Source organism: Pinus tabuliformis, chromosome 8, assembly GCF_031772625.1.
Source record: "Pinus tabuliformis cultivar Carrire ecotype Pingquan chromosome 8, CPIR1, whole genome shotgun sequence".
NCBI classification, from domain to species: domain Eukaryota; kingdom Viridiplantae; phylum Streptophyta; class Pinopsida; order Pinales; family Pinaceae; genus Pinus; species Pinus tabuliformis.
The window spans coordinates 1918088636-1918107523 of NC_142294.1; the positions used below are offsets into that span (position 1 = coordinate 1918088636).

Consider the following 18888-nt stretch of genomic DNA (forward strand, 5'->3'; position numbering starts at 1 on the left):
TGAAACCGTATCAATTTTTTTGATTAGTAAAATCATGAAAGTGCCCAATTCTAATAGAAAGGATGCCTATCAGTGTAAAACTTAAAAAAATAATAATATGTTAAAAAAATTATTAAATAATCATCCACTTGCTTTGAAAACCGTTCCATTCCTGTAAATGACTTTGAGCACATCAACTTTGTTATGACACATGCTATTTTTTTTAAAACAAAAGTGGAACAACTATCCGATCATCTCACAAGAAATCTAGACACAATAGACGAGATTTTCATTGACGACCACAACCTCGACCCGTATGAGATACACTAAGTTTGTAAAATTAAAATGTATTTTGCACCCACTTTAAAACCTTCCAAAACTTGAATCATTATTTATGTTTTGAGTGTAGGGTAGTTTGCAACGGGAAAACATGTCCAAATTTTCACCGTTTAATTTATTTGCTTTCGTTCATTATTGTGCCTTTAACCTTGTTGATATTTGTGCTGAAATGTTAACAGTAAAAATATATTGTATATTTTAAAATTAATGTGCACTCATTTAAAAATGCATTTATTTTTAGGTATCATGCTTTTAACCTTATTGATTTTTGTATAGGGAGATTAACTTTGTGAATGGCGTTGTTACTCTTAGGTATATTTTTTTAATTATTTTATATATTAAGTTTAAAATGAATAGGAAAAAAAAGTTGGTGTATAGAAGTATTTATTAATTATAATTTACCTTTTATTAATTATAGTTAATGGTAATTAAGCATAGTTTGTTATAGTTTAATTTTTGTTAATTATAATTAATTATGGTTAATGGTTATTAAATGTATTTTGAACATATTTAATCATAATCTATAATGGTTTATTAATCTTATTTACATTAATAAAGTGGTTAATTGACAGTTTATTTTTCATATAGCAATTGACATATGATAAATGACATTTGTGAAATTATATCAACCACTTTATTAATGTGGTTGTGCTAGTCGATACTCGTGTAATTTTTTTTTTTTTATGAAAGAATATATTTAAAATTAAAGTATTACATTTGAAAAAACATATAACTTTTTTTATCATTTTATGTTTTTTTGTTACCATATCTTTAACCTTATTGATTTTATTAAAAAATGAATTCCATCAAAACTCTTGCATCATAACACTTACTTCATGATACATCTCACATTGTTAAAAAAAAAAAAAAAAAAATAAACCCTAACTAAATTATAGCTTTATTATTATTAAATGAATTAATGTGTATGTTAAACATATAGATTTTAAAAAATATAGAACAAAATTCTTTATCATAGATATTTACCTCCACTTTACCATGGATATTTTTAATTTGTAAATAAACTTTGTTACAATATCATAGCTTATCAATACCACATGCCTAAAAAGCGACAACTCACTCCACATGACACTTCTCATATGACATTTTGTTCTAATTAATCAATTTAATTAGAAGAGTGAAAATAACATAACTACTTTGGAGATCGATTTCAAATATTAATTCGTGTATACTACTATAAATACTCATGAATATTCTATGGAGATTAAATCTCTACCATTCACACCTAATGATTATTGATAATTAAATGCCTTATTCGAATATAAACATGTCTATAGGTGTAATTAATGCTTATAAAGTATGAAGTGTGTGTATTATAAATTCAAATAACTTATCAATTCTTTTTTAGTTAATTAATATCTTAATATTATAGGAAAAATATTTACAATAATATTGATAATGCTTTTCTCTTATAATTTTGTGTTCTTTTTTTTTTTAATTAAAGTTTAGTTTTTTATATAGACTATGTAGTTAACTTTTTAGAATGTTTTTGAATAAAAAATAATATAAAAAACTTGTAACTTTTTATTATAGATATGCTGATTTATATTGTGTGGATGTACACTATGCTAATCCATCTAACATTACCACAACCCCTTATTATATAAAATGGCTTCAAGTCTTTGTGTTGGTGAGCCTTCCTCAAACAAATTCCTTGTACCAATAACAAGTAGTGTCAACATACATAAAAAAAACAAAATTAGTGTAACATACAATGAGACATCATAAATTGTTTTTCACCAAGTTTAATTTCATTTATGTTTTATTTAAACTATTAAAACTATTGGGCTCAAATAGGCAGAACAAATACTGTTAATTATTAATTAAAAGACTTTGGACCAATTTGTTAAAAGATCAAAGAAACAGTTGAATTAACTTCTAAGAACAGTTACAATTGTTCCTTCACCCTTTTCCTTAAGAGGAAAAAGGGTAGAATCCTTGGGGGGGGGTGAGGAATCACGACTGTGATGAATTCATCCTAGAGTTGGCAAACCTAACCATTGGGAAAGAAAATTATGGTAACAATTCTGGGGTATGAGACTTGAGGCTGGACAGACTCTTGACGCCTAAGGTACCCAGATGTTCCTCATTGACAGAAGTGGAAGGGCCCGAAGGGGGAATCTGGATGTAATTGCCAGTTCCGAGGTTGGGTGGTGAGATCTTCCAAATAACTAGTGTGTGCAACACTAAAGACAAATAAGTGATACTATCATGTTAATCATTATCACTGGAGAAGATCAAATGTTTACTGTAAGTAGAAAGTATAGAAATTATTTAGCATTAGTACATGACATCTATTAATTCCTGAGTAGAATAGTAAAATTGGATGATAATATGCATTACTAATGTTTACTGATATATGTAAATCTAAACCGCCAATTAGCAAGAACATTGATTTAATAGGCAAGGTAGTGTTAAAGACAATTGTTGATTTAACCCAAAAACATATAAGTGGAAAACAGTAAAGAAAATACCCTATCTGTTCTCTGTAGGTTATATATATATGAATTGTACGAGACTGCAAAAATATTCATATTGCAATATATGTCTAAATATCAGTTCTTCAATACACTCAGGAAATCCTTCTTCAAACTGTATAATAAAGTCAACATGGAGAACCTTTCTCTACACATTCAGATTAAATCTATAGTTGCATCGCATTTCAACAGACACCTAGGGTTTGTAGCCTCGGACGAGTTCGGAAAGAACTCATCCAGAGCCATGTACCCCGGTTCCTTTAACCGAATCCCATGATTTCTAATCATGCCTATCACAATTACAATTAAACTATCTGCTAAATTCACTTAAAAACGAATGGCGTAGTTCATCAAAGCGCCTAAGAAAATCATAAAAACAAATACCCTTTGGGTAGTTACAATCAACCATTCGCAAACTCATTAACTGATTGCACAACCAACTGAAATACATTAAACTCAAAATTCATTAACAGGTCAAATTATAATTGTATCTCATTGGAAACAGTCCAGATTTGAAACATTGTACAAAATTCATAAATAAGTTTTGTGAAGTGTTCGAAGAGAACACCACAGGAAAAGACCCGAGCAATATAAACCCTGGGATGGCTTATATAAGCCGATAATATCCAAAACATTAAAGATTACTACAAATCATAATTAACAGCACATCCTAGCCATAGCCTCAAACACCAACTATTACAACTCATGAAACCTTGGGTCACAGAACCAAGGCATACAAATGTAGATTCAAACATACCTGGAAAGTTAGGAAAGGAGCAGAGTTTAGCAAGGAGGTCGCCCTAAAAAATGCACATATCAAACGAGGTTTTCGAACCAGCTTCAGAGACCTTACCTGTACAACAAATAAACTATGAGAAACCAAACTCTGTAATAGATTGGTCCATAATGAAAACCATGGGAGATAGGGATGGCTTACCTCAGCGGGAGTTGGGTAGCCATCGAAGTTGTGACCAAGCCTGCAACAAAACTTAACCACCTTAGCCAAGGTAGAAAAGGAAAAACATATAAACTTTAAAGACATTGAATTATCAGTTGAGCAATGTTTACCTCACGTTGTTGTGGTAGCAACTTTTTCCTCGAGACTGCTAAAGGCCAGGTCATGCCCTTCATAGCTGTTCGAAAATGACCAAGAACCCATCAAGTAATTCAAAGTACTGTCACAGCATACCATCGCAGTGGTGTAAAAATACTTAACCAAACAATCTTAGCGGCAAGTGGGACAAAGATAGGCACTTGAAGCTTCAGAGGCGAACTGGTTGAAACCATTCACAGGGACGCCATAACAGAGCAGAGCACTGAGATAGAGCATGGACAAATGAACCAGTTTTTTTGCCAAAACAACGAATAAGCCCTCCAACCAAACTTGAAAAATCAAGACCGTAAATCGTATCAGATTGAACAATAGACAGGCAGCCAGATGCACAGTTTCAAGACTCTTCCAAGGTACGGTAAGTAGTGTCATTAACATCATCACAGGTGGCGAGTTCAAGCATGCACAAACCAGGCAAGAGGAGACCTCGCGGCTCTCCTGCATTAATGGAGGGAAGCCTGCCCGAGGTCGACCAAGGCCATGGAATAAATACAAGCAGTTGTGGAGTGAACCACGTAGACTTCCAGCGTGGAGACCACGTACCAACCCCGCAGCATATTCTCTAACCCTAAACCATAATGCAATAAAACTATGTTAATACTGCTCAATCATAAAAGTTCACGAAGTGATGGACCATGTGAATGCAAGAATTGTATGATATATAGTTAGGATGTTACAAATGGTATCAGAGCCCAAGCTCGAATACTAAGATTCTAGGTTATTTTAACATTCTATTAAGTTGTAATACTTCTTTATATATGAAATAAAATAAACTAAGTTTTGGTTAAATATGAACACAGAAGGTGAAAGTGGGAATTTTTATTAGCACCAAGCATAAAATGCGGAGGAGCCCCAGATCGTTGAGCCAGTCGGAGGTGCCTTATGTAGAGGCCAACCCAGAATTATGGGTGAAATTGAGATAAAAATTGAGACAGGCTAAAGTTTCCCTACTCGAAACAGTACAACAACTTCGAGCAGTGATGATCAACCTCAAAACGAACAGCGAACGGTTAAGACAGGAATAGGAGAAGATCCTTAAAAGTCTGTTAGATCAACAAAATCACAGAGGACCAAACCCCAGTACAGAAAATAGAGAAAAGACCCCAACTGCTCATAATGAGGAAGATAATGCAGAATTCGCAAAAGGTCATAAAGAAGAGGATGAAGGGTGTTCAGATAACGTTTTTTATCAAAGGAAGCCAAAAAGGCTGAAGATAGAGTTACAAGGTGAGTTCAAGAAAATTAAACCCTCACTATTCGAAGGAGAATTAGAAGAAGTAGCAGGATCTTGGCTGGTGGACATGGGTAAATACTTCCAGATTTATGAATATACTGACAAACTTAAAGCAATGCTAGGAATTTACCAATTACGAGGAAAAGACACCCTCTGGTTTGAAGAAATTAAAATCGTAATAAATATTGATGAGGAACAAGTAACATGGCAAGAATTCCATAAACACTTTAAAGATAAATATTTAACAGAACGTTATTATGACGAAAAGGAAAAAGAGTTCCATGAGTTAAGACTGGGAACCCTAACCATGGATGAATATGTAGCATGCTTTACTTCCCTGTTGCGATACGTCCCATATATGCAAGAGGAGAAAGCTAAGATTTAGCAGTTTATTAGTAGTTTACCCAACTTCATGAAGGAAAAACTAGAATTCGATTATCCCAGAACCATGGATGATGCAGTCCAGAAGGCCTGCATCTGTTATCAGCAGATGAAGCAGAAAAATGAGGGATCTAAAGGAGCTACTACAAAGAAAATGAGGAATTTACCACCAAACAGGCATCAGAAAGCCATACATGGCAGAAATAATCAGCAAAGGACCTTCGGAAAATTTGCAAGAAATCTGCCCAGAACTCAGACATTCACTGAGAATAGATAACATGAAGGAATTAGCAGAACTGCTACTGAACAACCACCAAAACTGCCACTAAAATGTTGGGGATGCAGAGAAGCGCATTATTACAAAAATTGCTCGCACAAAGCTCGAACTAAGCAACTTTCTAACATGCAAGAAGCCTCTACGGTAGGGGATATTGCAAGGAGCATGCCCAGAATTAATGCTGCCTTGGGTGATTATCAGGCGGAATATTAGCCCACCATGATCGAATGCGAAGGTATGATTGTTAATCAATCTGTTTCTGTTTTATTTGATCCAGGTGCTAGCCTAAGTTACATTAGTCCTAAAGTGGTAGAAAGATGTCAACTGCAAAGCAGTAAATATAAGCAGTCGTGGCTAGTTCAACTAGCTACTGGAACAAAAAGAAAGGTGTCAGCTAAAACATAAAGCTACCCTATAATAGGTTGAGGACAACCTATCTGGGTTAATATGAATATTCTTCCCCTGGGCTCATATGATGTATTAATAGGGATGGACTCGTTAGAAGGTCGTTGGTTCCTGGTGGATTGCAAAGAAAAGCCTGTAAGTTATCTTACCAAGTCAGGAAAACGAAAGGAAATTCAGGGAATCAAGAAAAATATTAAGTTGCGCCCTATTACAAGCAATCAAATCGGTAGTTGTATAAGGAAAGTTTACCAGATTTATGCTATCTAGGTAGGGTACAACAATGATAAAAATAAAATGACCTCTTTAGAGAATATCCCTGTAATCTAGGATTTCATAGATGTATTTCTTGAATCTATTCCTGGATTACCGCCAAGGTGAGATATCGATTTTACCATTGAGCTAGTGCCGGAGTAGCGCCTATTTTGAAGGCACCTTATCGTATCAGTATTCCAGAGTTGAATGAACTTAAAATGCAGCTGCAGGATCTGTTAGATAAAGGGTACATTCGCCCAAGTGTGTCTCCTTGGGAAGCCCTTGTGCTATTTGTATGCAAAAAGGACGAAACCTTATGATTGTGCATTGACTATCATCAGCTAAATAAGCTAACCATCAAGAACAAGTACCCGCTACCTCACATCGATGACTTATTTGATCAAGTGCAGGGAGCTAGCGTGTTCTCGAAAATCAATTTAAGGTTCGGATACCACCAAATTAGAATAAAGGATGAAGACATCTGTAAAATCACATTCTGAACTCGTTATGGACATTACGAGTTCGTGGTACTGCCTTTTGGCCTTACCAATGCACTAGCCACATTCATGAGCTTAATGCATTGTATTTTCCAACCATTTCTAGGTAAATTTGTACTGATTTTTATCGACGATATCCTAATCTACTCTAAAAACCAGGAGGAACATAAGCAACACTTGAGAACGGTACTGTAGATTTTGCGTGTAAACCAGTTGTATGCAAAGTTTAGCAAGTGTGATTTTTACAAATATCAAATCCAGTTCCTAGGCCATGTTATATCAACAGAAGGGATAGCAGTGGATCTAGAGAAAATCAAAACTATTATGGAATGGACCACAACAAAAAATGTGGTTGACATAAGATCCTTCTTAGGCTTGGTGGGGTATTACCACCGATTTATTAAGGGTTTTTTGAAAATACCCTTTCCAATGACTTCACTTTAGAAAAAGGAACAAGATTTCCACTGGACAGTAGAATGCCAACAAAGTTTTGAGCAGCTAAAATAACTTCTTACAACCTCTTCGGTGCTAAAGGTAGCAGATTCGGAAAAGTGCTTTGTAGTATGTACAGATGCAAGCAAAGAAGGTGTTGGTGGAGTATTAACTCAGGAGGGAAAGTTCATTGCCTATGAGTCACGAAAACTGAAAGATTATGAACAACACTACTCTGCTTATGATTTGAAGTTGACCGCAGTAGTGCATGCATTAAAGATGTGGCAGCACTATCTTCTAGGGAAGAAATTTATGTTGTTAACTGACCATAGTAGTCTGACAAATTTCTTTAATCAATCTAATTTCAATTCACGCTAGGCTAAATGGACCGCATTCCTGAGTGAATTTGATTTTGACTTGAAATGCATCAAGGGAAAAGAAAACTGAGTAGCTAATGCTTTAAGAAGAAAATTGCATTGCATCTATGAAGTACATTTCAGTCAAGCATAATCTAATCTACCAGAGGTTATCCAAGAGGCATCCCTCAAGGATCCAGAATATGCATTCTTATGGCAACAAGCTTTGGAAGCTCAAGAAAGAGGGAAACAATGTGAGTATGCAATTAATTCTGATATAATGTTAACATTCATAAATAGGATTTACATTCCTAACCAAATTTCTGTGAAGCAGATGTTATTAGATGAGTTTCATAGGAAACCTCATGCCGCCCACCTAAGATACCAGAAATTGTATTCTTCCATTAAGAAAAGTTATTTCTGGCCTGGTTTATGAAAATATGCGGCCGAGTATTTATCTAAGTGCTTAGAGTGCCAATTGGTGAAAGCAGAACATCAGCATCATGTAGGTTTGCTGCAACCGCTACCCATTCCGGAATGGAAATGGGATACCATCACTCTAGACATTATCACTGGATTGCCTCATACCAAAAGGCAACACGAATCAATCATGGTGGTCGTAGACAAGTTGAGCAAGACTGCTCATTTCATTCTTGTAAAATCCACCTATAAAACGGTGGAGATTGCGGACATATTTATGAGAGAAATCTACTGCCTACACGGGATACCCCGAGTGGTGATCTCTGATATGAATGTAAAATTTACATCCGCTTTCTAGAAAAATATCTTTGCAGGACTCGGTACCCAAATCCATTTCATCATTTCTTACCATCCGTAGACAGATGGTCAGACAGAGCAAGTAAATCGAGTCCTGGAAGATATGTTGCGAATGTTTGTAATGCGACAATCACAGAAGTGGGAAGATTACCTCCACTTGGTAGAATTCGCCAACAATAACGGGCATCATGAATCTTTGGGTATGATTCCTTTCGAAGTACTTTACGGAAGGAAGTGTTGAGTACCCACAGACTAGAATAGTCTGGATAATAAATTAGCATTGGGTCTCGATATGCTAGTGGAAATGGAGGCTATTGTTGAGAAGGTTCTCTAGAAATTAAAGGTGGTGCAGGATAGGCAAAAAGTGTATGCAGGCAAGGAGAGAACTCATAAATAATTCCAGCTTGGCGATCACGTGTATCTATAGGTGAAACCTTGGAAGAGCATGTTGCAATGGAAAGGTTGTGCAAAATTGGCACCACGATACTTTAGACCTTTTCAAATTTTGGAATGGATTGGGCCCATGGCATATAAAATAGCATTACCAGGCCACATCCGAGTACACAATGTCTTCCATGTGTCCTTATTAAAAAAGTATATTTACGACCCTCGACATATTATTAACTGGGAAAGCATTCATGTAATGATAAAATAGAAAGAAATATGTTAAAGAGTTGTTGTTTTGGAATGTTCTAACAACAGATTATGAATGTGTAGGTAGAACTCGAGGGAGAATTTATGGTAGAGCCTCTTTGTATCCTTGATCGGAGAGAAACAACCTTGCATAGGTGAGCCATCATTGAAGTTAAAGTGTAGTGGAAACACTTTGGCCCGGATGAGCCTACTTGCGAAGAAGAGGAGGCCATGCGAAAAGCTTATCTTGCACTGTTTACGTAGATGAATAACACTAGGGATGGTGTTCCTCTCGAGAGGAGGGAACTGTAACATACAACGAGACATCATAAATTTCTTTTTGCCAAGTTTAATTTCATTTATGTTTTATTTAAACTATTAAAACTATTGGGCTTAAATAGCCATAACAAATACTGCTAATTATTAATTAAAAGACTTTGGACCAGTTTGTTAAAAGGTCAAAGAAACAGTTGAATTAACTTCTGAGAACAGTTACAACTATTCCTTCACCCTTTTCCTTAAGAGGAAAAAGGGCAGAACCCTGGGGGGGTTGAGGAATCAGGACTGTGATGAATTCTTCCTAGAGCTGGAAAAATAACTAGTGGGAATGAAAATTGGGGTAACAGTTGTGGTGTACGAGACTTGAGGCTGGGCAAAGTCATGATGCCCAAGGTACCCATATGTCTAGAGAAGATAGAATGTTTACTGTAAGTAGAAAGTATAGAAATGATTTAGCATTAGTACATGACATCTATTAATTCCTTAGTACAATAGTAAAACTGGATGATAATATGCATTACTAATGTTTACTGATATATATAAATCTAAACTGCCAATTAGCAAGAACATTGATTTAATAGGCAAGATAGTGTTAAAGACAATTGTTGATTTAACCCAAAAACATATAAGTGGAAAACAGTAAAGAAAATACCCTATCTGTTCTCTGTAGGTTATATATATATATATATATATATATATATATATATATATATATATATATGAATTGTACGAGACTGCACAAATATTCATATTGCAATATATGTCTAAATAGCAGTTCTTCAATACACTCAAGAAATACTTCTTCAAATTGTATGATAAAGTCAACATGGAGAACCTTTCTCTATGTATTCAGATTAAATCTATAGTTCCATCGCATTTCAATAGATACCAAGGGTTTGTAGCCTTGGATGAGTTTGGAAAGAACTCATCCAGAGCTGTGTACCCCGATTCCTTTAACCGAATCCCATGATTTCTAATCATGCCTATCATAATTACAATTAAATGATCTCCTAAATTCACTTAAAAATGAATGGCATAGTTCGTCAAAGCGGCTAAGAACATCATAAAAAAAATACCCTTCAGGTAATTACAATCAACCATTTCCAAACTCATTAATTGATTCTACAACAAAATGGAATACATTAAATTGAAAATTCATTAACAGGTCAAATTATAATTGTATCTCATTGGAAATAGTCCAGATTTGAAACATTATGGAAAATTCATAAATAAGTTCTATAGAAAATTTGATGTAGGATAACCCGATAATGCAATATAGATCAAAGCAGAATACTATAACCTACTTCTACTATCAATTTGCGGAAGCTTAAAGATAGAGATGCGCAATATAACCAGAAGAAGAAGAATCAATGCACAATAAACATGAAAATACTTTGGGGAAAGCCTCAGCTAAAAACCCTGCTATGTGTATTATCATACAAGGTGGAAATACATAGGAATTACACAAAGCCTTAGCTCTCACAGCAAGACATCTCTTAGTACAATCCTCACAGATGCTCACAGGAAATCTTGGCTACTCTCCAGCCTTCCTCTCTGCCCTCCAAACTCCTATTTCCTTGCGTTGTTCCTCTGGAATGATTTATCTTCAATCAAGTGGAACGCTCTCTCACACACTGTCAGAACTGTGCAATCCTCAAGGAATGATGCCTTGACTACATGCATGAGTTTTCTTTATAGGAAAACACATGAAACTGATAGTACATTGTCCTTGACTTTAATCTCAATTGGGTATTTCTCAGAATAGACATGCATGAGTTTCTGATGAGGGAATCTTCAGTTAACTGGAGTACACTAATTGAGTGCATGCATGCATCAACTGACTGTTAATTTTGTATTAGTTCCTCAAACATTTTGGAACTAATTTAACTAGACTTAACTCGGTAAACTGAGTTAACTAATTACAACTCAAATATAACTCAATCTTATCTCCTTAATTTAAGGGATAACTCTTGCATGACTTCAGAAAGACTTATAACTTGAATTTATCCAACTAATTAATTCAAAATGAATTAATCAATTATTTCCAAGTAGCTATTAAGACTAAATTCAATTTTAATTCACAATTTAATTCAAGGACAAATTAAATTGGAATATTCTTGTTGCCACATTTCAACAAGTTTTTTGAAGTGTTCAAAGAGAACAACACGAGAAAAGACCTGAGCAATATAAACCCTGGGATGGCTTATAGAAGCCGATAATATCCAAAACATCAAAGATTACTACACATCATAATTAACAGCACATCGTGGTCATAGCCTCAAACACCAACTATTACAACTCATGAAACCCTCTGTCACAGAAACCAGTTCACAGGACCAAGGCACACAAACGTAGATTCCAACACACTTGGAAAGTGAGGAAAGGAGCATAGTTTAGCAAGGATGTCGCCCTCGAAAATGCACAAATCAAATGAGGGTTTCGAACTAGCTTCAAAGACCTTACCTGCACAACAAATCAACTATGAGAAACTAGACCTCTGTAATATCTCGGCCCATAATGACAACCATGGGAGATAGGGATGGCTTACCTCAACGGGAGCTGGGTAGCCATCGAAGCCGTGACCAAGCCTGCAATAGAACCAGACCACCTTAGCCGAGGTAGAAAAGGAAAAACATATAAACTTTAAATACATTGAACTATCAGCTGAGCAATGTTTACCTCAGGTTTTCGTGGCAGCAACTTTTTCCTCGAGACTGCTAAAGACTAGGTCATTCCTTTCATAGTTGTTCCAAATTGACCAAGCACCGGTTAAGTAATTCGAGGACTGTCACAGCATACCGTCGAAGTAGTGGAAAAAGAATTAATAACCGAATAATGTCAGCAGCAAGTGAGAAAAAGATAGGCACATGAAGCTTCAAAGGCAAACTGGTCGAAGCCTTTAATAAGGTTGCCATAAAAGAGCAGAGCACTGAGACAGAGCATGGACAAATGAACCAGTTTTTCTGCCAAAACAGTCAATAAACCCTCCAACCAAACTCGAAAAATCAAGACCGTAAATCGTATCAGATCGAACGGCAAATAGGCAACCAGATGCATAGTTTCGAGACTCTTCCAAGGTATGGTAAGTAGTGTCATTAATGCCATCACAGGTGGCCAGTTCAAGCATGCACGAAATAGGTAGGAGGAGACCTCGGGGCTCTCCCACATTAATGGAGGGAAGCCTACTCGAGGTCGACCAAAGCGCACAGAATAAATACAAGCAGTTGTGGAGTGAACCACATAGACTTTGAGTGTGGAGACCATGTACCAACCCCACAACATATTCTCTAACCGCAAACAATAATGCAATCAAACTATGTTAATACTGCTCAATCATACGAGTCCACAAATTGATGGACCAGTTGAATGCAAGAAATAATTTACATAATGATTATTGTATGATAGGAAAAAGAATTTTATGGCATCATAATTATATTTTTTTAAAATACAAGAATATTGTCAAAATATTTTTTGTTAGATTAGAAACGAAGAATAAAATTACATAAACACAAACCAAATTAAAGCGAACATTTATGTCATCATATTTTTTTTTTATGAAAATACAAGGATCTTGTCAAAATATTTCTAATCTATCCACATTGGTAGCCATAGTATGGACATTTCAAATCCATATCAAGCTTCATCATTAAGAGAGTTAAAGAATAAGATAATGGATTTGATAAATAAATAAGAAAAATGTATCATTGGAATGGAAGATACTTACATTTACTAAGTTAACAAAGAAATTATATAATATTAAAAAGAGTTGTCCGTTAATAATAAAATGACAATGTTAAAATTATCATTAAAACTAAAGTTATGAGACTTTACTAAAGATATAACTGAAAAACTATTAATGTACTAAATGATATATTATATGTTGCATTAATAGTAAATATTATGTTATATCCTTTAATATGTTAGTAAATATATTATTATATCATTTATTGTGTTATCTTTTATGGGTATATTATATTAGATGATGGTGACCATTTTAAGAATGAAAGACACAGGGATATGTTTGGAGCCTTTTAATGAAGGTAATGTGTCATCCTAGGGTTATTTCATAATTTATTTTGTAGGTTTTTAAACTCTAGAGTACTCTATCATCAAATTCATGGTTCACAATCTAGACACAATAGTTAATGGGAAGGATGACTCATGGAATTTGTTATTCATCTTTTAGATGCATAATTAGTTGGTTAAAATCTAGAGAAACACAAAAGATTTTAAGGAGGACCTAGTCTATTAGGTGATGCCTTGAATTCCTAGACATATAGTGACAGATGGCAAGCCAATGATCAAGCTAGACATTCTATTGATCAATGATAGAGATCATGAGATAAGGTCATCTCACTCCAACCATAAAGGCAATGAAACAAGGATTGATGTACTACAAGTGCTCGAGCCTTTGATATCTATAATTTTGAGTATAGATCATATTGTGAAGTTTAAAGTCCTTAACTCTAGTCAGGTTGTGGAAAGAGTGAGAGAGGTGTTATTAGGGATGGAGCTAAGGTCAAATCATGAAGTCTGCATCTTAGAGACAAATTCAATCCAATATGCATTAACACTTAGAAAAGGAAAAAAATGTATTATATATAGAAAGGACAAGGTGAAACTAGTGCTCAAACTTGATGTATTATGGATAGGGTCGAAGTCTTGATGAACCAACCCTTGATCAACAAGATTATTGAGAAACTGGTAAAAGAAGACTCTATGATACTTTGGTTAGAAGCAAGATTGTGAAATATTCTTGGATATTCCTCCCAATATAAGTTGATGGTCAAGGGATGGATAACCTTCAAATTCAATAGAGAATAGGATAATTTACCCTGCTCCATTCGATCAGATGAGAAACTTTCAACCATTGATTTGAAGGGTTGTTTCTGCTGCCGATTTTACAGCCAGTTGTTACGCATTTTACGTCGGAGTTCCAGGACACCACTTGGGTGCAGCAAAATCCCAAGTCCAGGTGCATGCACCTATCTGCACAAACTCCTCCCTCTACATTCGACAGGGTTTAAAGGTTAGTATAGCGCCGTGTATATATTCGCGCAGAAATCCAACTGCTCCTTTTTCTATAGCAACACGGCAAGAGTCGAGCGCAATTCGATTTGGGTCTGTTCTCAGCCTGCAATTCTTGAGGGGGGTCAAAATTTCTCAGAGCTCACGCGATTTTTTAATGGATTCTTAGTCCAATTCTCAATGCAAATTCAATGCATCTTCTTCATCTTTGTACATCAAATCCTTCAGACAAAAGCAAAATCGACAACAACAATCCAGTGACTCTATTTTTCAAAAATCCTACGCGTGGTTTCGGGAGCTCTGGAAGTACAGACGGGTGGCTTTGAGAGTTCTTTAGCTAGGTACGGCATTGAAATTATGTGCATAAGATCCTCATTAATGAATGATCTGTTTCCCTTTATCTTTAGCCGAAGGAGTAAACAATAGACCCCCCTTTTTTATCTTGCTTTGGACGGAAACCCAAAGGGTTTCGATCTCGTGATCTCCTTATATAGACCCAACAACACTTTTCTCAGCGGGTAAGTGCTCCATGATGGGCACCAGTGGTGCTGCCAAGGGGTCCATCCGACATGATGTCTAGGCTATGGTGCGGCACGGAAATATTTCCTTTATGTTTCCAAATTCTAGAGGCAAACCTTGGAAAGGATTTTCTCAATTAATAGAAAAAGTTGTTGTTAGGCCAGAGAAATTGATTGATCCTTATCCTAATACAACCCTGGCTAGCACTGCTATGCTGCAGGGCATGATAGATGATGCAAATCAGAAAAAGGTTGCAGTAGAGAAACTGAAGGCCTTGTATGGTTGGGCTGATGAGAGCCTAATAGAGGATGTTTTAGTGGCTATTAATTATGAGCTTGAACAAGCCTCTGCTTCCCTAGAGTCTATGGCTATGATGACATTGCCGGAGAATTCAGATCCCTCTGATGCATCTGAAGCTGTTGAGAATTCTCTACCTGATCAGAGTTGTGAAGGAAGTGGCCCTCTATTGCCTAAGTCCTTGGGTTTTGAAAATTTACATGTGACAGTTGCAAGAGGACACATGCCAACTGCTCCCCCTGAGCCAGAATGGAAGGAAGATGATGTATATTTGAAACATTGAAAGGAAGCATTGTGGATGCTCAGGTATATTTTGCCAGCCTATTTCCATGAAGTCCATTGAATTTTTTTAAGGTGATCATTACTGATAATTGGGAAGGCATGAACATATATTATCATCGCTTGTTTTCAAGCAGGGCTGCAAATCGACATTCAAGGGAAGTTGAAAGAGCTTATTTGCGAGGCGATCACAGCACTGCTAGGAATATTTCTATAAAATCAAAAGAGGAACATATAAATGCTAAGGCAGCTGCAGATAAACTAAATGCTAAGGCAGCTGCAGAAATTCTTCAAATTAGAAATGAAAAACATAAGGACATTTGGAAGTTAGATCTACATGGGCTTCATGCAGCAGAAGCGGTGCAGGCCTTTGAATTGTGATTGGAAATGATTGAATACAATACTTCTTCCCCATCTGGTCCAGGAACAAACCAGCGAAGAAATTTCAATACAGAGCAACAATCTTCGGGATTATTATCCATGCAAACTTGGAGGCCATCTGAACTTCAAGTCATAACAGGTAAGAAGTTACTTCACTGTTTCATCTGAAATCAATTGTTTTTTGTTCTAAACATTTGCAAGATACTGTCACAAGGGAAAATATAGAGCAATTAGACAAGTCCTTATATTGGAAATATGCAAGGGAAAAACAATTATATCAATGAAACTGTGATTTCTTGTTTTGTCTGTTGTCAAATTTTGATGTGACTAACTATAATCTAGTGATGAGCATCATATGATGTGACTGACTATAATCTAGTGATGGGCATCATCTGATTACAGATATCAGATTCCTATCTCAGCAAATATATAGTTTCAAACACTTTGTTTCGTTGTTTTATGCTATATTTGCAAGATTTTGTCACAATCTGCTATATTTGCAAGATTTTGTCATAAGGAAAATATAGAGCAATTAGATAAGTCCTTATATTAAAATATGCAAGGGAAGAACAATTGAATCAATGAAAATGTGATTTCATGTTCTGTCTGTTATCCGATATGATGTTACTTAGTCCAATCTAGTGATGGCCATCATCTGATTATGGATAGAAGATTCCTATCTTAGCAAAAATACAGTTTCAAACGGTATATGTTTTGCTGTTTTCTGCTCTATTCACTAGATATTGCCACAAGGGAAAATATAAAACAATTGGATAAGTGCTTATATTGGAAATATGCAAGAGAAAAAAAATTATATCCATGACAATGTGATTTCTTATTCTGTCAGTTGTCAAACATGATGTGACTGAGTCTAATCTAGTGATGGGCATCATCTGATTATGGAAAGAAAATTCCTATCTTAGAAAAAATAAAGTTTCAAACAGTATATGTTTTACTGGTTTCTGCTCTATTTGCAAGATATTGCCACAAGGGAAAAGATAGAGCGATTGGACAAGTCGTTATATTGGAAATATGCAAGGGAAAAGATAGAGTGATTGGACAAGTCGTTATATTGGAAATATGCAAGGGAAAAACAATTATATCCATGAAACTGTGATTTTTTGTTGTCTGTTGTGTAATATGATGTGACTCCATCTAATCTAGTGATGGGCATCATCTCATTATGGATAGCAGATTCCTCTCACAGCAAAATATAGTTTCATATAGTATATATATGCTTGTTGTTTTGTGTTATATTTGTTAAATGTTTATCATCCTTATATGTAGGTTCATCTCTTTGTATTTTTTTCTGTTGTAGGAGTTGTTCATCTCTTTGTATTTTTTGTTGTTGCAGGAGTTGTTCATTTCTTTGCATTTTTTTCTGTTGCAGGAATTGGAGTCCACAGTTGTGGTGGTGCTGCTCTTCCTATTGCAATTAAAAACTTTCTTGTTGATAAGGTATATATTCATCTTAGACTTTTAGCATGAATTATCTTGTATTAGTGCTTTCATTGAAATTAATTGCATGTGGTTCAGCTGTATTTGCATTGATCGCATTATCTTAGACTTTTATTGAACTGTGCCTGATTTCATTTTGATTAAACTTCTAGAATGAATAGGGAAAATTGGATATCCACCATGCACATTTCCTTACATCGAATCTAGCCAGTTATCATATCTTCTTAGCAGTCTATGACTTTGGAAGTTTTGGGAGGATAAGAATGTCTGTAAAAATGTTTTGATAGTTTTCTTAGCATATCTATTGGACCGTGCAGGTATAAATTTAGTGAAGCTAGAGCAGGCGTGATTGCTGTTCACCCTAAGTTCCGCTACAATTAGATTCCTCTTTTTAACTACCCAGTAGTTTGTATGTACATTAAAATGAGCGAGATGAAGAGAATGGTCATTGGTGTAGCATGTTGTCTGAGACAGGCAGCTCAGTTTTGACCTCGAATGAACAGAGTAATTACTCTTATTCTCTTTAGTTGCGTATATATGTTTTAGTTTCTGATATTATGTCAAATTTAGTTGCTTGAAGACGTTTCCTTTCTTGTGAGGAGTTAGTGCTAGAATTTTTTTTGCCCATAACGAAGAAATTATTTCATTAATTGGTTACTGTGTTGAAGAGAAGGAGTACTTTTGGTCTACAACTTGTTACTGAGAGGAAGTCTGGAAGAAACTCTTTATGGTATGTAGTATGCCAATTTTCATGCATTTATCATGTTACATCCTTGGAGATTTTTATTATTTTTTAGTGTTAAGTGTTGTTCCCAGTTCTCAGAAAAAGTTGGGTTACAGGAGGAAAGGACAAGCCATAGGCTCATTGGAAAGATAGGCTGAAAGTGGCCATTGGAATTGCTGAAGCTTTGACTTATCTGCATGAAGGTTGTTCTCATCCTATCATCCATAGAGATGTGAAATCATCTAATATTTTGCTTTCTGAAGACTTTGAACCTCAGGTATCTTGATCTTTGTGAGAGAAACAAGTTCTCAAGCTTATGTTTAATTGTTTGTATTTTTTGGTTGGAGATGTTACAATAAGATTTGCTTGATCATTAACTAGCAAATCATCTTTCGATGGATCGTTAACTAAAGATATCTTGTGAATAGTTGTCAGATTTTGGGCTGGCCAAATGGGCTTCAACAACATCTGCATATATCACATGTAGTGATGTTGTAGGTACATTTGGGTAAATATCCATTTCTTTCTTTACACCGGCTCTTTCCTTAGGAAAATAAATGTCATTTATAATCAAGACTTCATAAAACTAGCTGCTATCATATTTCAGGTATCTGTCTCCAGAATATTTCTTGTATGGCAAGGTTAATGAGAAGACAGACGTGTATTCCTTTGGAGTAGTTCTTCTAGAGCTAATAACTGGAAGAAAACCAATCAATGACAAGAATCCTAAAGGCCAAGAAAGCCTGGTTGTTTGG

The 18888-nt window shown here is 35.4% G+C and overlaps 1 protein-coding gene and 1 long non-coding RNA gene across 2 annotated transcripts; both read left to right on the forward strand.

Moving 5' to 3' along the window:
• The first annotated feature begins 15205 nt into the window (after positions 1-15205).
• Positions 15206-15951, forward strand: LOC149244150 (uncharacterized). Its single transcript, XM_089371448.1, has 2 exons — positions 15206-15556; positions 15646-15951. Exons 1-2 carry the CDS (start codon positions 15206-15208, stop codon positions 15949-15951), a joined length of 657 nt encoding a protein of 218 aa, XP_089227574.1.
• A 2311-nt stretch (positions 15952-18262) lies between these two features.
• Positions 18263-18842, forward strand: LOC149244151 (uncharacterized). Its single transcript, XR_016245827.1, has 3 exons — positions 18263-18410; positions 18562-18641; positions 18741-18842. It is a non-coding gene; the product is annotated as an uncharacterized LOC149244151 (long non-coding RNA).
• The last annotated feature ends 46 nt before the right edge of the window (positions 18843-18888 follow it).